This window comes from Monodon monoceros, unplaced genomic scaffold (assembly GCF_005190385.1).
Source record: "Monodon monoceros isolate NGI ecotype Baffin Bay Population unplaced genomic scaffold, NGI_Narwhal_1 Super_Scaffold_4, whole genome shotgun sequence".
Taxonomy (NCBI): Eukaryota; Metazoa; Chordata; class Mammalia; order Artiodactyla; family Monodontidae; genus Monodon; species Monodon monoceros.
Window position 1 is genome coordinate 5,619,847 of NW_021703781.1, and position 23,466 is coordinate 5,643,312.

The following is a 23,466-nucleotide window of genomic DNA, read 5'->3' on the forward strand; positions in this document are numbered from 1 at the left end:
AATGGGGAGTTACTATTTCATGGGTACAGAGTTTCAGTTTGGGATAATGGAAAAAGTTCTGGGGATGGATAGTGGTAATGGTTGCACAACAGTGTGAATGGATTTAAGGTCACTGATATGTACACTTAAATAGCAAAATTTATGTTATGTATATTTTACCACAATTTTAAAAAGGAGAGACAAAGAAGTTAAAGTCCTAAGCCGCTTAAAAAACTTACCTAGGGCTTGGAAATTTTAAAAGGAAAAATAAAAGAACCATCAAAGAATAGTGGTAGATAAGCCTACATTGATTTTGCAATATAAAAGAGAAAGGATTCATAATAAAGACTTGAATTAGTACTAAAACATTGAGTATAACTGTCACAAATTAAGAACTGCATGTAAATTGACCATCAATATCCCCTAACAAATAACCAAATAAGTTGTTTCGATTGTGGTCCCACTAAGGCTAACCCAATCCTGATCAAATATCCTGCATCCTGCATCCGGCAAACTGGAATCGGTACATTTTAGAGTTTATTCTGAGTTTGGGAAATGGCTCTCCAATTACTCCTAGTCCTAAGGGCTCTGTGTGAATGATTCAGTTCTAAGTGGAACCGGCAGACAACAAAATCTAGTTTAGATTTAAGAGATTGGCAGAATCGTGATTTATGAGTTCTGCTAGAATTAGATTAGTCTTTGGTATCTACGGAGTGTACTGACCAATTTGTTCCCTATGGTCAATTGTAAGTGGCCCACAGAACCCTAAGTGAGCTGATGATAAATGGAGCCTGACGCTTGTCAGTATTCTCTGTGTCACTTTGAAGGTGTTGGATATGCTTAAGGCAACATCTACACTTCATAATTATTCATAATAATAATAATTCTAGAGTAGGTAGCTATAAATAAAGTCCGTTAAAAACAGGTTATTAGTTTAAACCTCATAGTAATCATCAAATTCCTACTCTTTTCTGATGCTGATCTTATTTACAAAATTACAACATTAGAAAATGGTTGTTGGGTTACAGACTTAAAGACAATGCTGCATGAAGTGAGTCCTTTTCGAAAGGGTCAATTAGCAATACATTTTACTCTGTTATTAACATTCAAGTTGTCTGAGTTTCAGAAAATGCTGTGAAAGTGTAGGAATATGATTTTGAAAACATATAATACAGACACATAAAACCCCTGATCCTTTTCTCTGAATGAACATTTCCCATGTAATTAATTTACTTACAGTAGATACTTTGAAGCCTTCTACCAGATATGTGAACATTTCTTTCTGAAATGGATTGAAAGCAGGCTGTTCATGATAAATACTTTCTTCAGAAATTTCAGCCTGGGAAACTGAGGTCTTGCTTTGAGGTGCATTTTCTGGAGTACTCAAAATGTCAATAATGTCTGGATTAAACTCTTTGAATTAAAAGACGAATAAAAAATTAGTCAAATCAAGTCAAAAAGTTAGTCAAATTTGAATTAGTCAAATCACTAGCCATAACAAATGATAATGATGCTGGCAAAAATATTCTATGTAATTTCTGATTCTGTTGTCACAATATAAATGTGTAGTAGGTGCATTAGATGTAGAAAATACAAAATACTAGAGAAAATGAATTCACCTAAAACAATGTAGAAATTTAAACATACGTAAGTCACGCAGTTCTAAATTAAAGATTTATTTTACTAATGAAGATGAATTAAACTGAAAAATTATAAAAGTCATAAAGGTTTTTGTACAAATTAAACATAAAGACTATGTGATATTTACATTAGACAGATGTGCAGACCTGTTTCACTGGACATGCTATCCCATCAAATGCCATGCATGTGATAAAAATGGTTCAATTTCACAGTTTACCCTGGAGGCTGGTTGCCCCAAACATAAATTAGAAAAGTTAAAAAAAAAAACAAAAACCTCGCGTGTCACTTGAACGTTTTTTAGAATTTTGACTTATCTACAGTGTTTTTGAGTATATTTCTTTGCATAGCTTTTCAGTGGTTTCTATAGGTATTAAAGTTTATACATAAATATATAAATCATTTAGCCCCTGTAGAAACGCACATTAAAACCACAAGGCTATCCCCCTATATTACCTATCAGAATGGCTGAAATTAAAAACAGTGAAACTCCTGATGCTGGTAAAGACGTGAAGAGAACTGGACCACTCACACATTGCTGGTAGGGATATAAAGTTATACTGCCACTCCAGAAAAGTCTGGCAGTTTCTTAACAAGAACAAAACACACATCGACCGTACAACCTAGAAACTGCACTCTTGGACTTTTATCCCAGAAAAGGAAAGCCCCACGTTCACACAAAAACTTTTACGTAAATGTTTATAGCAGCTAGCTTTATTTGTAATAACCCCAAACTGAAAAACACCCAGATCAATTTTCTACAGGTAAATGGCTAAACTGTGACATCTATGCTATGGACTACTCCTCACCAAAACCAAAAAGGGAACAAACTATTGATACATGCAACAACTAGGATGACTCTACAGAGAATTATGCTGAGTGAAAAAAGCCAGTCCTACACAAGGCTGCGTACTGTGTGATTCCATTTATTTAGCATGCTTGAAATGATGAAAATATAGAAATGGAGAACAGATTGATAGTTGCCAGGGACTGAGGAAGGGATGGGGGTGGTAGAAAGATGGGTGTGGTGCTAAAAGGCAACATATAGATTCTTGTGGTGATGGAAATGTTCTTTTTCTTGACTGTATCGATGTCAATATCCTGGTACTGATACTGGACTATAGTTTTGCAAGATCCATCAGGGGAAACTGGGTAAAGGGTACACAGGGTCTCTGTAATATTTCCTAATAACTGCATGTGAACCTATGATTATCTCAAAGAAAAGTTTAAAAAAATATACTGGAGGTGCTGTACTATTTTAAACTTCAATGGTCAGTCTAGGCCAGCATTTAACATATTAAAAAGTGGAATTTTATTCAAGGCTATTAGTTCCAAATGAGAGATTCTTTTACTAGTGTGGATGCTAACAATGAAAGTATAATGCTGTTAAAAAATCTGAAACCTAGTCAGTTCTCTCTTAAATTATTTTCCTTTTAGTTCAATATCTGAGTAAGAACATATTTATTCTCTAGTCCTTACCTTGATAAATAATCCTGTTAACTGCTAAAATGGTGAGCCGCTGCAGTCTCTGTGCAAGCTCTGTTTCGGTTGCCTGGGCAGGATTCTCCTGGCTCATTCTCCGTTGCATCATCATATGAAGTTCATCACTTGCTACTGAACGCATTTTCATCAGAAGAGAGTCAGTTTGAGCAAGGGGAAATTTTCGAGGACCTTCAAGTATATGAATGAAAACGTCAAATGCCAGAGTTAACAAGGACCAAAGAAGCTATTTCTGCTGTAACTTTTTGATTATCAGACCATGAAAAGAACCTTATTTAATTCAAAGGTAATTTATACAAAGGAAAGAGAGTGATTAAGAGAACGTATGTTTTCCCTCTTTGAAGAAGTGCAACAGTACCTCTGATGTCAAAGTCCTAAACAAGGATGTTGAAGCTTGTGACTTGGCTTAGTAGGGTGGATATCATTTGGCAAAATTTTAGTCCTCTGAAAAACTCAAACTGTTAGAAGGGTGTGTGTGTGTGTATATATATATATATATATATATATATATATATATATATATATATATACACACACATACAGTTCAGAATGCTTTGACAAAATATTTTCAAATACTGTTTCACTTCCTTGTATTCCAAAATAATCAACAGATTTTTAAAGCACATCACATTTTAGCATGAACATTACTATTTCTGGGTAATTAACATTGCTGAATTTTATAAATTAGTTTTGAAAAGTGTATATAGTGACATAGTAGAAATCAGCCAAATAAAGTGAAGAAAGAGCCCAGATACTAAGGTGATTTGGAACATATGCATCACGTGGGATTCAATCCTCAAAAGCATTTCCCGAGAAATGTTTCCTCAGGTTAAAGAGGCAGGAATGGGGTTCCTGCATCGTTACTGCACCTGCTCTGAAAGGCACCACACAGGGAGCGGATCCAGGAGAAAAGGAGGGGACTGAGTCTTGATTTAATGGACTGAAGGAGAAGGGCATCGGAAGTTGACCACAGGAACAAAAATGACGTCTTGGTAGGTGAGGAATAATGAAATCCTTCGTTGGAATTGAACCTTTTTTTAAATTATGAAAGCATATATATCAAAGTCCACAAATAGCCTCTATACACATTACTTACAATAGGTTTTAATGACTCGTCCTGCAAAATATGTAAATATTTTAATAGCATTTTAGATTGTCCAGTATTTTAGGTAATCAGTATTTTTTATCAGTTAATACATTTTGGTAGGTGGAGTCACCTTTGAGACAAAAATGAAGCAAATAAAAAGAAGAAAAATTCATATCTGGGATATATTCAAGAATAATATTATCAGATGATGTCCTTAGCTTAAGCAGATTCTTCCAAACGTCTACATCTCTGACAGCTTTCATGCTGTATAAGCAGCTGACAATCACAATTCAGAGATGCAGCAATACACCAAATAAGGGCATGTTAAGTCTTCTTCAGTTCTATGTACTTGAAAAAGGGGGAGGGTATCCCAGCAGTCAGGCTGTGAAGCTGCATTGAGCTGGTGTGGCCTCACATACTCTGCTTTCTAAGCCTCAGGTTCCTAATATGGAAGATGTGGATTAGAAAGTAAAATAGAGCCTATCTCACAGGCAGATACTTGTCACTATCTGACACTACACTAAGTATATTTGTTTACAGGCTTATTGACCATTTTCTCCAGTAAAACATAAGTTCCATGAGACCAGATGAAATCATAACTGATACATGGCTGATGCTCAATAAATATCTGATGGCTGAATGAATGGATAAAGAGGTTTGTTCTGTGGATTAAATAAAATAATGTACGTGAAACACAATGCCTGTCTCATACAAAGAATTAAAAGTTAATAGTTGGTATTGTTATTAATGGTTGAAATATAAAGGAAATTCATTGGTAGGTGAATTATATCAATAACACGATATACATATATATATACACACACACACACATACAGTTTAAATGTATGTGTAGCTCTTTAAATAATACCCTAACACTTACTTCTTCCTTTGTGTATTAAGGTGATGTGTAAAGTTTTTATATTGATAAGCAGACAAGGGAAAAAATATATATGTAAGAATGTACATTGCTATCCTGTTATAATAGCAAAAACAAACAAGTAAAAAAAATACCTTTGTTTATTGATAATGGTTAGGGAAGAAGGTTGGGAAGAAGATCATGGCAAATCTAACAGATTATTAGGCATTCATTAAATATAAGAATATTTATATTGTATGGAAAAGTATACTATATTGAAATATAAATCAGTTTACAAACAGAAGGTTGAGTGATACTAAATAGTGATGATACTATTCAAGCAGAATTCTCTCTCTCTCTCTTATACATATCTATGTATATAAAAAAAAAGACACAGACACTAAGGAATTGGCGCTTTGTTCACTGGGTGGTAGGGAACCATCGGAGCTGTTGAGCAGAATGGTACACGAGTCAGGCTGTAAGAAGATTAAGCTGGCAATAAAATATTACCTAACGCCTCCAAGAGTATGAGAACTCGCAATCTAGATGTGGCGAAAGTGCTGCTGAAGAAACGCTGGTCCCAGGCCATGGATATCCTGGGATTCACAGCCGGAGTGAACCTGTCTGCCATCAAAAACTGTGGTGCGTGGCCACAAGAGGAGCTGTCCCTACAAGGCCTGCGGGAGGCGCAGGGGGTGGCGGCTGTGGGGTTGGAGACGCCAGCCGTCTCAGCAGTTTTCAGTAAACGCTGAACAAGTCTATCCAGGAAAAAAACATCCCTCCAAACATCTGTCACTAATGAGAACAGCCTGTAAGAAACCTTTGAAGGAACAGTTGATGACCTAAATGATGGAAATATAAATCCCTCTCAGTCACTTTAGTATCATGAACAAATGGACTTAGATGAGTTTTTAATAACCACACTGCTCAGAAGCAGAGGAGCTTCAGCACTGTGTATGTTTTGCACCGACGGTGTACAAGGCCAACACACTTTTGACAATAATTTTTGACTAATACTCAACAAATAAAACACAAGCTTTGCCAAATACATGTGTAAAACAACATGGAAGGAAATACAAAGCAACAGTTTAACACATATAAAGTGGAGTTTTATAAACTGGATTCACAATGACAGAATTTAAATAAGGTAGTATTTAAAACAGGAAGAATTCTTGGGAGAGACCTGAGAGAGACATAAAGATACAACAGACCTGGAAGGAGTGGGCGCTGGGTAGGACACAAAGAGATGGGTGCAGGGGCCTCGCTCCAGCAGTCTCTAAGTCTAGGCCTCGGTGGATCTGCAACATGAGGAAGCTGGACTGGATGACTTTCAAGGTCTTTTATCAAGTTCAAAATTTTTAGGATTCTGTAAGCCTCATGTGGCCTTACGGTAACTGCATTTACTTAGATAGTGTGAAAAATATAAGCCCCAGTAGAAGAGGCTAGAGGAGTCAGGAACAAAAAGGAGAATGGTTTAGAGAAAGGACTAAAAGTCTATTATCCACTTTAAAATGACTCACACAAAGAAAAAATAAATAATACAAACGTGGAGCTCTGCGGGGCTCTTAGGCTTAGGGTGATAAAAGCGCTAGTACACAAAAGAGAGAGATGACAGACTGTTAGAGAAATCACAGGCCAAACAGAAAATAGCAAAAGGGCCGCTGTGTTAGCCCAGGCACAAGCTGATCATAAACTAAACCAGGGAACTAGGTAGAAAAGGGAAGAAACAGATATGAGACAGAGAAACGTCAAGAAGGAAGAAATAGCAGGCATTTGTGCAGGTAGTAAAGGTATACTTTCCTCTGTCAAAGAGGGTGAATTCCATCTAAGCAGTCTCTGACTACCTAAGAAATCCTGCAAAGGGAAAATGGTCCAAAAGTCACCTTTTGGCATGCAGGCAGTTGAGCACTACTGCCAGACTTGGTAAAAGGTGGAACTCCACCTGGGACAAAAGAGGCACAACTGGGAGGGAAGCTCATGAGGACAGATTATATTCAGATATTACATCAAGGAAGGATAAAGAAGATGTGGCACATATTTACAATGGAATATTACTCAGCCATAAAAAGAAATGAGATTGAGTTATTTGTAGTGAGGTGGATAGACCTAGAGTCTGTCATACAGAGTGAAGTTAAGTCAGAAAGAGAAAAACAGATACAGTATGCTACCACATATACATGGAATCTAAAAAAAAAAACAAAAAAACTGGCTCTGAAGAACCTAGGGGCAGGACAGGAATAAAGATGCAGACATAGAGAATGGACTTGAGGACACAGGGAGGGGGAAGGATAAGCTGGGACAAAGCGAGTGAGTAGCATTGACATATATACACTACCAAATGTAAAATAGATAGCTAGTGGGAAGCAGCCGCATAGCACAGGGAGATCAGCTCGGTGCTTTGTGACCACCTAGAGGGGTGGGGTAGGGAGGGTGGGACGGAGGGAGACACAAGAGGGAAGAGATATGGGGACATATGTATACGTATAGCTGATTCACTTTGTTATAAAGCATAAACTAACACACCATTGTAAAGCAATTATACTCCAATAAACATGTTAAAAAAATAATAAATAAATTAAGGAAGGATGTATAGGGAGATAAGTTTAGTTACGTGGATGCTTTACAAGTTTTATTTACATAAACTTTCATTTAGCATAATGTAAACATACTCCTGGGAAACAATGTATATTTGACAGCTTTTCTCTACAGATGAGTGTTTCACATGGTTTTAAACTTCGGCATAGCACCAACCACAATGAAGCAGTTTAACTCAGGTAGAAGAAAGATTTCGATTTAAAAGCCCTCAAGACTGTACGGGTGATTAAACTTCAAACAATTTACCAAGTCCTCTGTTTGGAGAAATGTGTGTGTGTGTGTGTGTGTGTGTGTGTGTGTGTGTGTGTATGTGCGCATGTACCTATGTCCAGTATATATAGACGTATATATATATGTGTGTGTGTGTGTGCATGTACCTACGTCCAGTATATACAGACGTATATGTGTGTGTGTGTGTGTGTGTGTGCACATGTACCTATGTCCAGTATATACAGACGTATATGTGTGTGTGTGAGCACATGTACCTATGTCCACTATATACAGACATACATATATATGTGTGTGTGTGTGTGTGTGTGCACTTGTACCTATATCCACTATATACAGACGTGTATATATATATATGTGTGTGTGTGTGTGTGTGCGTGCACGCGCATGTACCTATGACCAGTATATACAGACGTATATATATGTGTGTGTGTGTGCGTGCACTTGTACCTATGTCCACTATATACAGCCGTATATATATGTGTGTGTCTGTCTGTCTGTGTGTGTGTGCGCGCACGCATGTACCTATGTCCAGTATATACAGACGTATAGGTGTGTGTGTGTGTGTGTGTGCGCATGTACCTATGTCAGTATATACAGACGTATATATGTGTGTGTGTGTGTGTGTGCACGCATGTACCTATGTCCAGTATATACAGACGTATATGTGTGTGTGTGTGTGTGTGCGCATGCATGCACCCATGTCCAGTATATACAGACATATATGTGTGTGTGCGTGTGTGTGCGCGCGCACATGTACCTATGTCCAGTATATACAGACGTATGTGTGTGTGTGTGTGTGTGTGTGTGTGTGTGTGCATATATAGAGCCAATGTGTATGTGTGTGGGGTGTTTACGCTATCTTTCTGAATTAATGTGTATATAGGTCAGAGCAGATTTTGTGGAAACAATAAGTCTAACAATATTAAAAATAAGAATTTGATGGCATGTCCTCATTTACAGCACGTGCATAACATAACCATATCCGAGCCACCATCATCTCCTGCCCTGACTATTGCAATAGCCTCCTCCTTGCACTTCCCACTACCTTTCCTAGTTTCCTCTAATCCTCTCTGCACAGAAACCAGAATGGTCTTTACAAAATGAAAATCTGGTTGTCATGCCAGCTACTTAAAAACCTCTGACAACTTCCCATTAGGATAAAATCTAATAAACTCCTTAACATGGCCCATATGATGACACGTGATCTGGTTCATGCCGTCCTGTATAGCCTCATCTGGTAGCACTAGCTCATCAAGGGCTATACTTCAGCTACATGGCTTTCTTTCAGTTCTCTGAACAACCTTAGCTTTTTCCTGCCCCAGGACCTGCACGTCAGCTGTTGATTCTGCCTGTAATACTCTTCCTCTGGCTCCTGCTAACTCCTTTCTCACCCCTTATATTGAAATCCCACTTCCTCAGAGGCTTCCCTAACTCTGGATGTAAATCAGGCTGCCCTGTTACGGTCTCTATTCCTACCTTCTACATTTCTCTACTACTTTACAGTAGAAGGGAAGAATCTGTGTCTTTTTAGTTTTTTCATCACTGTATCGTCAACATTTAACACAGTGCTTGGCACAAGGCAGGTGCTCAAGAGGTAACTGAATGAGAACAGCACTGAAAAGAAAGCAGTAGGAAAGTAGCAGTTTTCCTCCTCTGGGAGGAAAACCTTCTCAAACTTTATAGTTTAGCTTTTGAAACAAAGAAATGTTTTCAAATGTGAGTGCCATCAGAATACAGGAGAGTCAAGCTACCTTCCATTTATAATTATTAAAACATTATTTCAGCACTCACCAGCAATGCTCTTTCGCTTTTGAAATATTGCATGATGGGGAGCAGAAGGCGACTGAGATGAATCTGTAAGCTTTTCAGAGTCATGATTTGCGGTGGTCCTTATAAATTCCATAGCAGCCTGGAGAACTCTATACTGTAGTGCAACAGCCATATCTAAAAACAGAAGATACTAGAATGTTTTCAAGCTATGTGGTTAATTTTTTAAAAAATTGAATTGATTCTTACATTTATGCAATATCAAAACCGCCAACAGGGCTTCCCTGGCGGCGCAGTGGTTGACAGTCCGCCTGCCGATGCAGGGGACACGGGTTCGTGCCCCGGTCCGGGAGGATCCCACATGCTGCGGAGCGGCTGGGCCCGTGAGCCATGGCCGCTGAGCCTGCACGTCCGGAGCCTGTGCTCCGCAATGGGAGAGGCCACAACAGTGAGAGGCCCGCATACCACAAAAGAAAAAAAAAAAAACTGCCAATAATGTTTTATTAGAGATAAATTTAAAATTTTTGATCAACGTGGGTTCTCAATGGTTGTAAACATTTCTTAACCATCTTTGAAAGCAAGTTTAAAGCAAATTTCCAAATGATTACTATAAAAAATTCAATAGAAAAATACTAGCTCACAAATTTATTTTGTTTTATATAATTGTTTTAAAGAACAGCCTTTTTAATATATAAGGCAAACGTTTAACCAGAAATTCTCACATTTTTCTGCCTCCTATTCACTATAATATTTGCCACTAAAGAAAACTAATGTTTTATGTTACTATTCAGCATAAGACTTTTCATTCTACTTGGAAAGAAAAATCAGCAGTTTTTGTTTTGTTTTGTTTTGTTTTTCAATATTTATTTATTTATTTGGTTGCACCAGGTCTTAGTTGCGGCACGTGAACTCTTAGTTGCGGCATGCAAACTCTTAGTTGCGGCATGAATGTGGGATCTATTCCCCGACCAGGGATCGAACCCAGGTCCCCTGCATTGGGAGCGTGGAGTCTTAACCACTGCACCACCAGGGAAGTCCTAGCAGCTTCTTTTAGTGATGTGTTGGCAGCTACTAATTACATCAGGGCATCACTTTTAAATTTTTGCCACTTAAAAAGGCTTTTTTTTAAAGCCAGTAAACAAAGTTAAGGATGAACCTTCAGTAAAACAGTTTCTCTCCTCTATCCCACTCTCTCTAGAGAAGCCAGAGAAAGAGATTAGGCTCTACTAACATTTTTGGCTATTATACAACTGCCCCCCACAAATCCATGAAAATTAGATCTTACTTTGGGTCCTCTTGCTTTTGCTGTTTTGAAGATATCCAAGCAGTACAATAAGATCTTCAATAACTCTAAAATACTGTGAGCCTGAGGAACTGCAAGCATGAATTGTAACTGCTATAAAAAGTTGCTGCAGATCACAAGCAAGCAATCTGTATTCATTCAAAGGAACGCTAAAGAAAAAGAACAAATAATTTAAGGCAAAAAGAACTGGTCTGAATTCCTCTTCTGCCAGTATTCATTCATTCTTTCATGCATTCATTCGATATTTATCCATGCTTACTCTATGGCAGGTTACATAAACTACATGCTAGGAACAGAAATAAGAAGACACGCTTTGACTCCTGTGAAAATTCAGCTTGCAAAGGACCAGACAAGTGAACAGATAACTATAACCAGTAAGTGGTGGTAAATGTAACAACAGAGACTAACACAAGATACTGTGGGAATGCACTGGCAGGCTCCCAACACACTAAAGGTGAAGATTCTATGGGTATGAAGAGGGATATTCTGAGAAGCCTTCACAGAAGTGGTGAATTTGAATAAATTAACTGACCTCTCTGAATCTCACTTACACAATGTATGTTTATTTTAAGGATTAAAAGAGATACAGATTTGAACGTATATATTAATCACTTACAACTACCTAATAAATATGAATTAGTATCTTCTGTCCCTCAATTTTTAACCTTGATAATCTACCTCAATGTGTGATATTAAGCCTCTCCACTTACTTTTTCAAAATCAAGCAAGAGTTAGAAATGGTAAATTCAGCGGGGGGGGGGGGGGGGGCAATCAATAGAGTAGCATATAAGGACATTCTGTAAGTACAGTTTCTTTAAAACAACAACAGCAACAAACTGCTCTTAGCAGGAGCCTGCTGGTACTCTTCCCACGTTCCACCAATTTCATGCACTGTATTATAATCAAGACTAAATGTTTTGAGGAATACAATGCTTTGTATTTCTCATATGCCCAGCACACAGATCCTCAATAAAACAGGTGCCCAATAAAACCTGCACTGAGCTGACCACAAGTTGTCCTCTCTAGCACCCAGGAGCCTCCCTGCCTAGAGAGTCACCGAGGATATGCTCTGCCTTCTCTGCAAAACTATAGTTAATAGTTAATGTTTTAACGTGCAGTAAGATGATGCTTCTAGAGATGTGTATCTTAACATTATGCTAATAAAAATGTTATACTGTACATCATAAATGCAGACACTGAAGGCACAAAATCCAAATAAAAATATAACGGCCTAACGTATTTTTTAAAGCTGTTAATCAATTGGGTGGGCAGCCATTTGCCAATGTACTTTTCGCTACTAGAAATTCATTTATGGTAGTAGACAGTGGTACAGCATGCTAAAAGTGGGAGAGCATGGTGACTGTAAAGCACAGGCTTCTGAAGTGAGAAGATTCAGCCTCAAGTTCTCTGTTTACTAGCTGTGTGATCTGCAACAAGTTACTACATCTCTCTAATCCTCAATTTCCTATTCCTGATGGGGATAATAATTTCTATAAGACTATAGTGGAAGCTTGGTAAATATATTTGAGGACAGTTAAATTTATTCACCTTGTCTTCAGGTTCTAACTACCTAAAAGTACGTCATATAAATAGCTTATTTTTTTTAAACCAAACTTTTTGAAAATGATGGAAAATATGCCCTCCAAATTTAATTTAATTTAATTTAATCAGTTTTGGAGGAAAGAAATTCTTTGAAAGTATTATGAAATATCAAATGCTTTAATGTAACCTGCTAGTAAAGTTTTTCCCTTTCCAAAGTTCTTATCAGATGTAGTTTTAAATAATGATTTAAAACTTACTTCTTTTCTAGTCCATTCAGAGCTGCTACTGTATTACATAACACGTAGAGAAGACCATTATCCAACAACATATCTGCTACCTTAGAACAAGAATTTAATATTTGGAGAAGAAGTAAGAGAGCGTTATGCAAGAGCACGTTGTCATATAAGGAGGTCTCTATTAGTCCCAGAATAGGAATGACAGACCACTTCTGAAAAAGTCCCATGTTTTTCACATCTTCCAGATCAAATCTATAATAAAGAATACAGTTAAGAGCACATTAGAAGCAATTAACCATGAAATAAGGAAAAATGATTGCAATATGGGCCGTTTTGTTGACTTGATTTTGAAGCTATAAAGCATAAATTAGGGAGGCAAGGATTCTTAACTGTTTTTAGATCATAAATCCCTCCAATAAAAAGATAAAAGGTGTTGCTAGAAGTCTGTTCCAAGGCAAATATTCAAGGGAAACATTAATACAATTTCATGGTTTTAATTGACTCACTTTAATTTGTCCATGAACCACTAAGTTGTCCAAAGATCCCCTGCTCTAGGGATCTATATAACAAGTGTGCAGGAAAAAAAAAGACTACTATTTTACACAGTATTTCAGGGAACTAGTAAAAAGAGGTCTAGTGAAAGGAATGGATCTCGAGTTCTTGTTCCAATACTCTTTGTCTCTGGGATGGAGGGAAATTATTTACATGTTTTATACCTCATTTTCTTTATCTATCAAATACGTGTGGTGATATTTGCTCTACTTTCTTCTCTAGACTTTGTGAGAATCAAATGAGATGATGCAGAATTGCTTTGAAAGAGCCAAAAGCTGTATGCAAATGCAAAGTACTATTGTCATTGCTGCAACTAATAAGTAAATCCCTCAAGGTCTGAATTGGTCTACTTACAAATAAGTAGGAGACACTTAATAATAATACAAAGACACACATTTCTCTCTACTTTATCATACATAGAAATAACAGCTTAACTTTTCTGTCAAACTTTTGACTTGGGAGAAAAATATTCTTTAATTTTTGTACTTATTTGCTAATCCTTCAGCATTATACCAGGGACAAAGCTCAGTAATCAGTGTGCTGGAATTCCAGGTGGGGGATTTATTCTTCACCCAGATAAGCCGGGTCTCAGAGGGAGTGAGGAGCTTGTCTATGGAGCCCTCCTATAATCTGCTGCTGGGACCACAGAAGCCACCTTCTTCTCAGTTAACCTCAGGTTAACACTGGATACCAAATCTTAACTATCACTTTCTTTCATCTGATGCAGCATTTCTTTCTTTCTTTCTTACTTACTAGTTCCTAGCTAATGAATGAAATACAAAGGGAGAAATTATATTAGAAAGAATATAATATGGAAAATAATAAATTGATTCACCTGGAAAATGACTTTTAGCAGATTTTTTCTAAGAGTGACCAAGCGATTTTGTTAAGAGTCAGTTTAACAAATTTTACATTTAAGACAAAAGATCCCCAATTCTGGTGGAGGGAAGAACCCACTTACTCTTCATCAAGGCCTGCATGTCGGCCAAAGAACATTTCAATGAAGCATTCTAATAATTCCTGAGTTCCCCGATGAAGATACAACTGGTTGGCTAGCAAGGAAAAGCCACGATTCTTCAGAAATTTATCCTTTTGTTCCTTAGATGCTCTATTAAAATACGCATCTAACAGCTGAGGAAAATAATTTAGACAATATATTAAAATTTTATATAATGTATACAAGTCAGACAGTGTATTATATTTGTAGTTGTAAGTTACTGTTTAATTTCATCTGTATAGAACAGAGAAAGCTCAAAAAAATGCCACCTCCATAGCAAAACGAAAATGAACTTTGTCTCTGATTATTACGGAATGCTAATGATGACCCTGTCTTGGAGATCTTAATACTTTTGTGATGGGAAACTAGCTTTTTAGCTGAGCATGGACACCTAGCAGATTGGCAGCCTTAGCTGAGTATAAGTAGAATATTTGTGCCTAATTCTAATTCTGAAAAAAGAAAAATGAGTCAGCACTGTATGAAGCTTTCTCTGAAAAAAAAAATATATATATGTATATATATATATATATATATATCCCAGACCTCTATTTTTCTAGACTTCTTAACATTTTATTTACCTTGAGCATACGCCTAAACTTCCATCCTTTCCCAGAATCTTAAATGCAACATGTGTACAATCTAAGTAATTATTTTTCCTTCCAAACTCACTTCTTCCATTGTTCTGATCTTAGAGCACAGTAGCACCATCCTATGAGACTTTAAGGCTAATCTCACTTTTGGCTTTTCTTGTCCTGATTTCCCACATGTAATTATGAAGGTCTCTCACCTCCATTCCAGTGAATGTCTCTCAAATCTGTCTGTCCTTTGACTTTCCACTTCCCCAGATCAGGGACTCATCATCTCTCCCCTGGACCACTGTGATATCCTGCGAACACAACACTTCCACCTCTCTCTCCCTTGCGATGATGACTCCCTCACAGTGGTGACAGACTATTCTTCCCAAAACACACACCTCTTTACCGCCCTACTTAAAAAGCTTTCTAAGTTTACAGCATAATACAAACTACACCTTTTGCATGAATCCTTCCCTGGTTCCCGCATCAGAATTATTTGCTTTTCCTGTGCTCCCATTCTTCTTCATTAATACTACCACTGAAGCACTCATCACACAAGTCCTGACATTTTACTTAGTTGGGTATATGTCTCTCTTCCCCACTGGCCTATAAACTCCTAAATGTGGAGGCTTATTCCCCTTTATATCCCACATAGCAGCTAGCCCAGTGTTTTACACATGAAATGGAAGCTAAGTAAATAGTGGGTTGCAACTGATTTAACAATATCCCACATCAAACTAAGAAAATGAAAATCTTTAAAGACCATTTCAATATTGGGTTGTCTCCTAATGGGAACCATTCATATCAAATATTTATTCTTTCAACGATGTACTTAGGACCTTTTATATATTAGACACAAGATGCCTACCCTCACAGGACTTATATTTCAGTATGGGAGGTTAAAAAAAACCAAATACACAAACAAATTAAAAAGGTACTTACAAGACACACCTAGGATGCTATTATAGAACAAGTGAGGAGCAGGGCTAGACAGAAGCTGGTTTGAAAGGTGAACAGGAAAGGCCTCTTTGAGAAGGTGACATCTGAGCTGAAACCTGAAGTAAGTGTCTAAGATTTAACGATACTACACTGCAGGAGAGACTTCCAATGACCTGTGTGTTCCTTGTAAGTAGTAGACTTAAAAAAACATACTGATATGAATCAATATATGGAGGAGGGCTTAAAGTTGGATGATAAGACAGAGAAAAATAGAGGTAAGAAGTAACAAACCACATCAGCTCATTATGCCTAAGAATAAAAGAAAGCTTCAGGTCTATTTGAATATGTACATTCAAATTTTAAATTATGCATATGTCTATCGTTCCAAATGAAAACAACGTATTTAGCATTTGCTCTTACTTTAATAACTCCTTGTTGTACAGCAGGTGATGGGTGGTTAACGAGGACCAACAGCGTATCTGCTTGAATGAGCCTGTCCATCACATCTTCCAGCATAACATCAGGCAGGATGAGAAGAACTCCGCTTAAGAGTTCATACAACCCACAGCATACAGGTACCAAACAGTCTTCAGTTACACTAAAACAGAGACCCAGAAAGTCTTACCAAAACAAGATCAGGGAGGAAAGTAGTGCCTCATGATTACCTTAAGAACTGTGATGAATACTAATAATTTTCACATGTGAAACAAAAGTGCGTAAGGTTTAAAAAATGTTTCCTGATTTAACTGTGATTAACAAATTTGCCATCACTTTTTATCACCGGTATTCTTTAGGTATATCATCTATTAAACACTAGTCTATTCTACATCTGTGATTTCCAATAGCCATTTGTGCTATTTAAACTATTTAAAATTAAACTAAAAATCCAGTTGCTCAGCCGCACTGGCCACATTTCAAGTGTGTTATGTGTCTCCTGCAGTGGACAGCACAGGTGAACGTTTCCATCATCCTGTGGAAAGTTTCACTGATGGTGCTAATTGAGATGCTTTTGGGAATGATAATAAATCGTATAATTTCCCTAAACTGAAGAGCTTTTCTCTAATAACCATATGGAATTAAATAAACCATAAGATAATTTTTTCTTCAGGAACAATTTATGGTTTATCCTTTGGTTAAATATGGAATTCAATATCACCTAGTATTAAAATAAGGAGAAAGGTACCTTTATTTGGTATTAATATATATGTTATATTATAAGAGATCCCATAATAAAGACATTTCTACAAGTACACAACTTCTTCAAAGAACAGTAAAAAAAAAAAAAGCGGGGAGGGGTTTGGCATACAAAAACATGTGAGTACCTGTGAGCACTTGTAGTTCGGTTGTGGTTTGGCTCATAACGGAGAGAAAAGGCAAAGTTTTCCCAGTCTTCGGTGTTCCTGTCAACAAGACTTGGCCACCGGCCGACAGCTGCAGAGCCATTCTGTGAGGGAAAAGCTAGCCCAAGGCTTGCAATAGTGCTGTGGCTTCGCTGGAACGAGGCCAGTCCCTTCAGGTAATCAGGTCGGCGTGGGCAGAACTCATCCCCAAGACTGTCATCATCTGATCTGGGTTCTGTTCCCACCTCCTTCTGATCTACTTTGACCACTGGAAGTCCCGATGTTCCTTTTGGGACACCACTGACAGAGGCATGGGCTGAAAGGACAGCTTCCATTTCACAAACCGTTTTTGCAGACTCACAGCTACTGACAAAAGCATCTTCTTTGCCTTTCTTCAGCATCTCGGAACTCCCCCGAGGGCTCCATTTCTCTGGTTGGGAAGCAACATCATTACCTACAACGCTTTGTAACTTGTCAATACTACAACCCAAACTTCCAGTCAATTTTCGTGGTTGTATTTGAGGTGAAGAAGTAGGAAATGCTGGTAGGCTTCTAGAACGTAACATGCTGGCAGTCATCTGCTGTGGAACAGTACTGGAGGAATTGTTTCCTGGTGAGAGTAGACACAAAAACAGTGCTGAAAAATCTTATGAGCGGGCCCACTTCTTTTCTACACTATCGGTCCCAACCAGAGCAATAACCCATTTATCTAGTGATACTGAAGAATCCATACAGGCTAACGATCATAGTAACTAATGCTTAAAAATTCTTAAGGTTAAAACTATTTTTCTTTTAACTACTTTTTATTAAAATTTTCCCAAAATACATATCTTTACCTGTCTCCTTAACAAAATACAATATTGCCTGAGTGATTCAAAGTTATTAGGATTAATGGTGCTACTGAAGTGAAATTAAGTGAATTAAGTGAAACTCAATGTACCTCAGGCTAGCAGTCACTAGGATGCACTTTGATACAGTGGAAAGAGTGTGGGCTTTGCAACGAGATATAACAGGATTCAAGCGATAGTTCAGCTAGTTAGGTGGCTTAGGTAGATCATTTAATGAGATGAGTGTTCACTTCTGCAAATGTAAAATGAGGGTTCAGAACATCTACTTTGCAAGGCTGCTTTAAGGACTGAGATCATATCCATGATGCACCTAGCATAGTGCCTGCCATATAATAGGTGCTCAATAAACGTTAGTGATAGTTGTACTTGGTGTTGTTATTACTAGGCTCAATGTCCCTAGACTGTTCTCTCACTCCTCCCTTTCTGTAGTCACTTTTTGCTGCTATTACTGAGAAGAAACAGTTTTTTCTCTTCTTGCCATAGCTCTCGAATTTTCTGCTTCTTATATTCTGTGTAGGAGGAGACCAGAAAAATCACTCTCATCCTTAGTGCATGGGATATAAGTGGATGCTACTCAAGGTATGGTCTGTGGGCCAGGAGCATGGGGATCAAGCACCACTGTGTGACTGTTTGAAATGCACATTCTCAGGCTCCACCCCAGATCTACCGAATCAGAACGTGTGAGGCAGAGGCCCAGGGATCTACGTTTTCACCAGCTCTCCAGGTGATTTTTCAGCAAGCTAAAACTTGAGAAGCACTGATATAAAGTAAACAAGCACTGAATGAACTGCTCAGAGCTCAGGCTTTGTGGCAATAAAACAGCTCCATAGCTCAGAAGTTTTTCCTAGTTATTTCTGGGTTTTGGCTGGAGGAATAAGGTTGCCAAAAGAGACTGTTCAAACGACCTGGAAAAAATGGGGGCATGATTGTACTAGAAAATGTGTCAGAGTGATGCACAATGATTTAAAAAATGACACTTCCTATGAAATTCCAAATAAAACTAATTAAAACATAGCCTTAAAATATTATAATAAAAGGCCATAAAACGTGCTAGAGAATAACTGAAACACTTTGGGAGAGAAGGAAAACTGGAGGTTAATACCCAGATACTGTGTCCTATCTTTCCATGTCTCTATCTTACCAGCCTATTTAATGATTTGTATTGGAGCTGGAGACAAGAGTAGGTGGGACTAACAGTCTGGGAGAAGGAATGTCTCAGTCTGGGAGAGGATGGCAGTCAGGAAAGGAAAAGACATACAGTCAGTTCACAACCAGGAGACATGTACCTATTTTTTCTTTATAAAAATAGAGATGAGGTTCTCTGTTAAGAACAAGCTAGGAAGAGAGATAAGTACTGTTAGCTTAAAGACTTGAATATACTTGCTATGGAGACAGAAGAGGCAACTGATTCTGAATATACAGAAAAATTATAGGGCAGCATTAAAAGGCCAACTATGCCACAGACCCTTTTAATGGCAGGAATTCTAAGCAGCGTGAGGATGGTTAGATTGAGGAAAGGTTCGACTTTTTCAGGTCAAGCGTGCTAAAAGGCCAAGACAAGGAAAATGAAGAAGTAAAATTATTGGCTGATGGGGTCTAGGCTGGAAGGGGAAAACAGGCAGAGGGAACTTGGGAGGGTGATAAAGAAACCAGAAGGATAGGAAGTTGTCATAGAGAGTGGGAGACGGGAGGTTTACGGGTGGGAAGCGCTCTTTGATGGTGTCTAAGACAGGTGCAAGCAGACTGGTAGATAAAGTAGAGGGGACGGTCCCCAGGGTCAAGGCTGGAGTACGGATGGCCACTCACATGGCAAGTGAAGTTGTCTAGAATGAGTTCAGGTGGAAAGGAGACAGTAAGCCTAACATAGCTTTTGAAGAAAATGGGGAAATAAATCAGAAGCTTAATGAAAGACAAATGACTATGACAGAAGGGGAGAGAGAATTCCAGAGCAAGAGGGCATGAGCCTCATCCACTCCCTAAGTTCTCCTGAGAGGCACCTGTTACACTGAGCGTGAGTTACGGATATCAGAAAGTAGTGAAATGGATTCCCTAAACATATTCTATCATTTTTAAGTTTAGCCTTCCATTTATTTATCCTGAATATCAGGTTGTATTATGCTGCTAAAACATGTACAATTTATTTATCTATTAATATTCAGAACTAAATACAGAAGGGTTATACTTTCAGCATTGTTTTCCTTTGTCTGTTTACCTTCAGGTGGTGAAGCAGTAAAACCACATGGGCTTATTACCATAAATCCAGGGCTAGTAACAGACTTTCCTCCACTGCTAGAATGCCTCAGGTACATGATTGACTGTACTTTCTCCTGAAAGATCTTGCCATCTAGGATCAAAAAAAGTTTTCAGACAATTTTAAAGAAGGATAAAACAAAAATATAACTTTAAAAGCAAATCGTTAAATACAAATGTTTACAAAAAGATGTTCAAAGCAAAAAGAAAAAACGGCATCCTTTATAATAATGCACATTTGATACGTGAGGACACTCTACAACTTCTTACTCTAGATTCTTTTGTTGACTATTATTAGCCACATTAACTTCTATTTTCTTTGAATTCTAACTGTACTTATAGTTATTCCTATAGTTTAGCTGCTAACTGTTCACTTTTTATACGCTAATATGATCTCTCCAAGGAGACTGTTCATCAATTCATTCCTTGAGGGAAAGGCTGTGTCTTCTCTATTTTTACACAGCCCCAATATGACTCCAAAGTTGATACCTCCAGTTTAATCTTCCTTTTTGAGCTTCATACTTCTAAATTCAACTGCTTGATTTTTTAAATGCACCGCAAATGCAACAAATCTAAATCTGAGTCATCCTTCTGCCCTAAATTCCCTCCTGTGTTGTTCTCTGGTTCCTTTGGTAGAAGTACCTATTTCCCATGCAGGATCCAGGAGCCACCCTTGACCACAACCTTTCCTTTACCCATGTCAAGTCAGTCTCCAGGTTCCATTGACTTTATTTCTGTTTCTGGAACTCTTCTCATCCCTAGCATAGCGCTATAAGGCAGGCTCTAATCCCCCTCACCTGGATTATTACCTCGGACTTCTAAATGGTATCCGTGACGGACCTCTGGTCACCCTCAAATCCTCATAGCTACCAGCCTTCTCTCTATGAAATGCCAATCTCTGCTTAAAACCTTCCAGTGGCTTTCTGCTGCCTCCTTACCGCTACAAGAATCTCCTCTCCCTTCAACTCCTACTCAGCCTTTAAGACTCAGAGCAGGCGTCACCACCTCCAGGAAATATCCCCTCGCCGTGCTCTATGCTACCCAAAATGAAATACTGACATCGCTGTGCTTTCCACATGGTATACTTACCTGTTTATGTCTCTCTCCCCTCTACTAGACTGTAAACTCCTTAAGGGAGGCGACCACATTTTACTCATCGTTGCAACAACCCAGCGCTACCAGAATCTTGGCATTGCTTTATTCACTAAATGTTAGCTGAACCTAACACAGAGTCATGCTGTATAATTTCACTTGGATTTTTACTGCGGTGGAATCATTTTATTCACTTATTATACTGTTTAAAATGGCTGTTGGACAACCAGTTTCCCTCTCTAAATTTACTATCTAGCTTTCTCACAGATATACTCTTGCTTGCTTTCTTACCACATCACCTTTTCCTAGTTCTTTTAAAACTCTGATTCTTCTACCTTTCTTTTACGCTGAGATTTCTTGTTCCACCCTCTGAATAGTAATATCACCAACAGTTCCAGCCTTAGCTTCCTTTTTCCTTCTCTCTCTCTCCACACTTTTCTTCAGTGGTCTCATCTGTTCCCAGAGCTTCAACTCACTTCTACGCAGGGGGTTTCTCTATGCTGAATTTTACTGTAATAATTTACTTACATCGTATTCCTTGGCTCAAAACAAACACAACAAAACAAAATCCTTCAATTACCCCCAACTAGAATACAAGTTCAAATTCTCTGATCTTACATTCAAGGACTCATTTAATATGAGCTTGGGTGGGGTGGAATAAATGATGGTCCCAAACTATATTTATGGTATTATTTCTCACTACTCCTTTATAAATCCCTTATATTAGGTAAAATTCATTATTCTTTATTTTCTCTTTCTATTTTTCCTCCCTTTAAGTCATTCTCTTCACCTGGAATGCTAATTCTCCAATCTACCCATTAAATTTTACTTAAATTCTGCAATGCCCATGGCAGATATTAATCTATTAAATCTCTCTCCATACCTGTCCAATGAAACCCTAACTCTTCTGAAATCTAATTAGCTCTTCTTTTGCATCTCTTACGTACTTACCAGATATTGTTTCTTATTATAATTATTTCAGCATATATATCTCCCCTTGCCTCTTGGCATGTAAGCCCTCTGAAGGCAGAGACTATGTCTGGTTCATTTTATGGCCCTCTGCCCCTGTCCCAATCCCAGTGTGTGATTAATTTCCAGCACAGAGGCCATTCAATATATATCAAACAAACACAAATCAAGCGGGAAGGAAGAAACAAAACTGGCAACAGCCAAGACCTAACAAAAATGATCATACCTACCTATGTGCAAAGAAAAGTAGAAGCCTGCAGGGTTATGGCAAACGTAAGTATTGGTAGGAGGGTGAGCTGCTAAAAGGAAACTGAAGACAGCTGCCAATAATTCCAGATCCGGAGGAGACCCAAGGACTTCTGCTATGATTTTCACAAATGACCGACAAACCTCTCGGGGCATGGATGTAAGCTGACCCTCTTTGTGTTCCTGAAAAAAATAAACACTCTCTTTAGATTTAAAGAGAACCGTCAACTTAACTAACATTTCTCACTGAAGCAAGATAATTCTGTTTAAGATAGAACTGTGTTGGTTTACTACTCCAGGCTGACCATATTTACCATACAATTGAGTTGCTATTTCTCAATTCAAGCAACCCTGTTATTAAAATTCATTAAAACCAATGTCCCCATATAAATGTTAGCTACTATTAGTACTCTTATCACTACTACTACTACTACTACTTCTGCTACTACTACTATGGGTTCAGAAGGGAAATTTTTTGATAGACAAAACTGATAACTACAAAGTTATTTCTCACAACAGCTCTGAGAGGTTTTATCCGTCATTTCTAGAATACGGAGGCCCGAAGTGGTTATATGGCTAACTTAAACCACACAGAAAACATGTCAGAGTAGTGCATCCAACACATACTGGTACTTGTTATTTAAGAAACATGCAACAAGTTAAAATATCACTACTGTTGATGTCCGAGAGACTACAAAATTATTATTTTACCCCAACATAAAGAAATATTTCTGGAATTTAGCAGTTGCTCTTTCGTAACTGAGTTAGGAAAGGTCAAGCTACAAGAGGCTGGGGTTAAAAAACTCTGATACTATCAGCTGAAAGAAGGGATCCTGGAGAGTAGGGCAGACAGAAAATAACCTCATTGAAAGTCCCTCAAAAATCTGAGTCCATAGCGTTGCGTTATTAAACAGAAATCATCGC

General features: G+C 38.0%; 1 protein-coding gene across 8 annotated transcripts in view; it reads right to left on the bottom strand.

Moving 5' to 3' along the window:
• LYST (lysosomal trafficking regulator) overlaps positions 1–23,466 on the bottom strand; it is a 176,369-nt gene that overhangs the window by 70,498 nt on the left and 82,405 nt on the right. For 6 of the 8 annotated variants that reach the window (XM_029244991.1, XM_029244994.1, XM_029244989.1 and 3 more), the window contains 11 exons: positions 22,527–22,725; positions 20,198–20,329; positions 17,120–17,747; positions 16,218–16,395; positions 14,248–14,417; positions 12,756–12,986; positions 10,939–11,105; positions 9,678–9,830; positions 3,987–4,148; positions 3,097–3,288; positions 1,217–1,392 (listed from right to left, as the gene is read on the bottom strand). In XM_029244991.1, the coding sequence (XP_029100824.1) occupies positions 1,217–1,392; positions 3,097–3,288; positions 3,987–4,148; positions 9,678–9,830; positions 10,939–11,105; positions 12,756–12,986; positions 14,248–14,417; positions 16,218–16,395; positions 17,120–17,747; positions 20,198–20,329; positions 22,527–22,725 (2,388 nt within the window). The remainder of the gene's footprint in view (positions 1–1,216; positions 1,393–3,096; positions 3,289–3,986; positions 4,149–9,677; positions 9,831–10,938; positions 11,106–12,755; positions 12,987–14,247; positions 14,418–16,217; positions 16,396–17,119; positions 17,748–20,197; positions 20,330–22,526; positions 22,726–23,466) is intronic. The other 2 variants (XM_029244992.1, XM_029244993.1) reach the window with 1 other exon arrangement.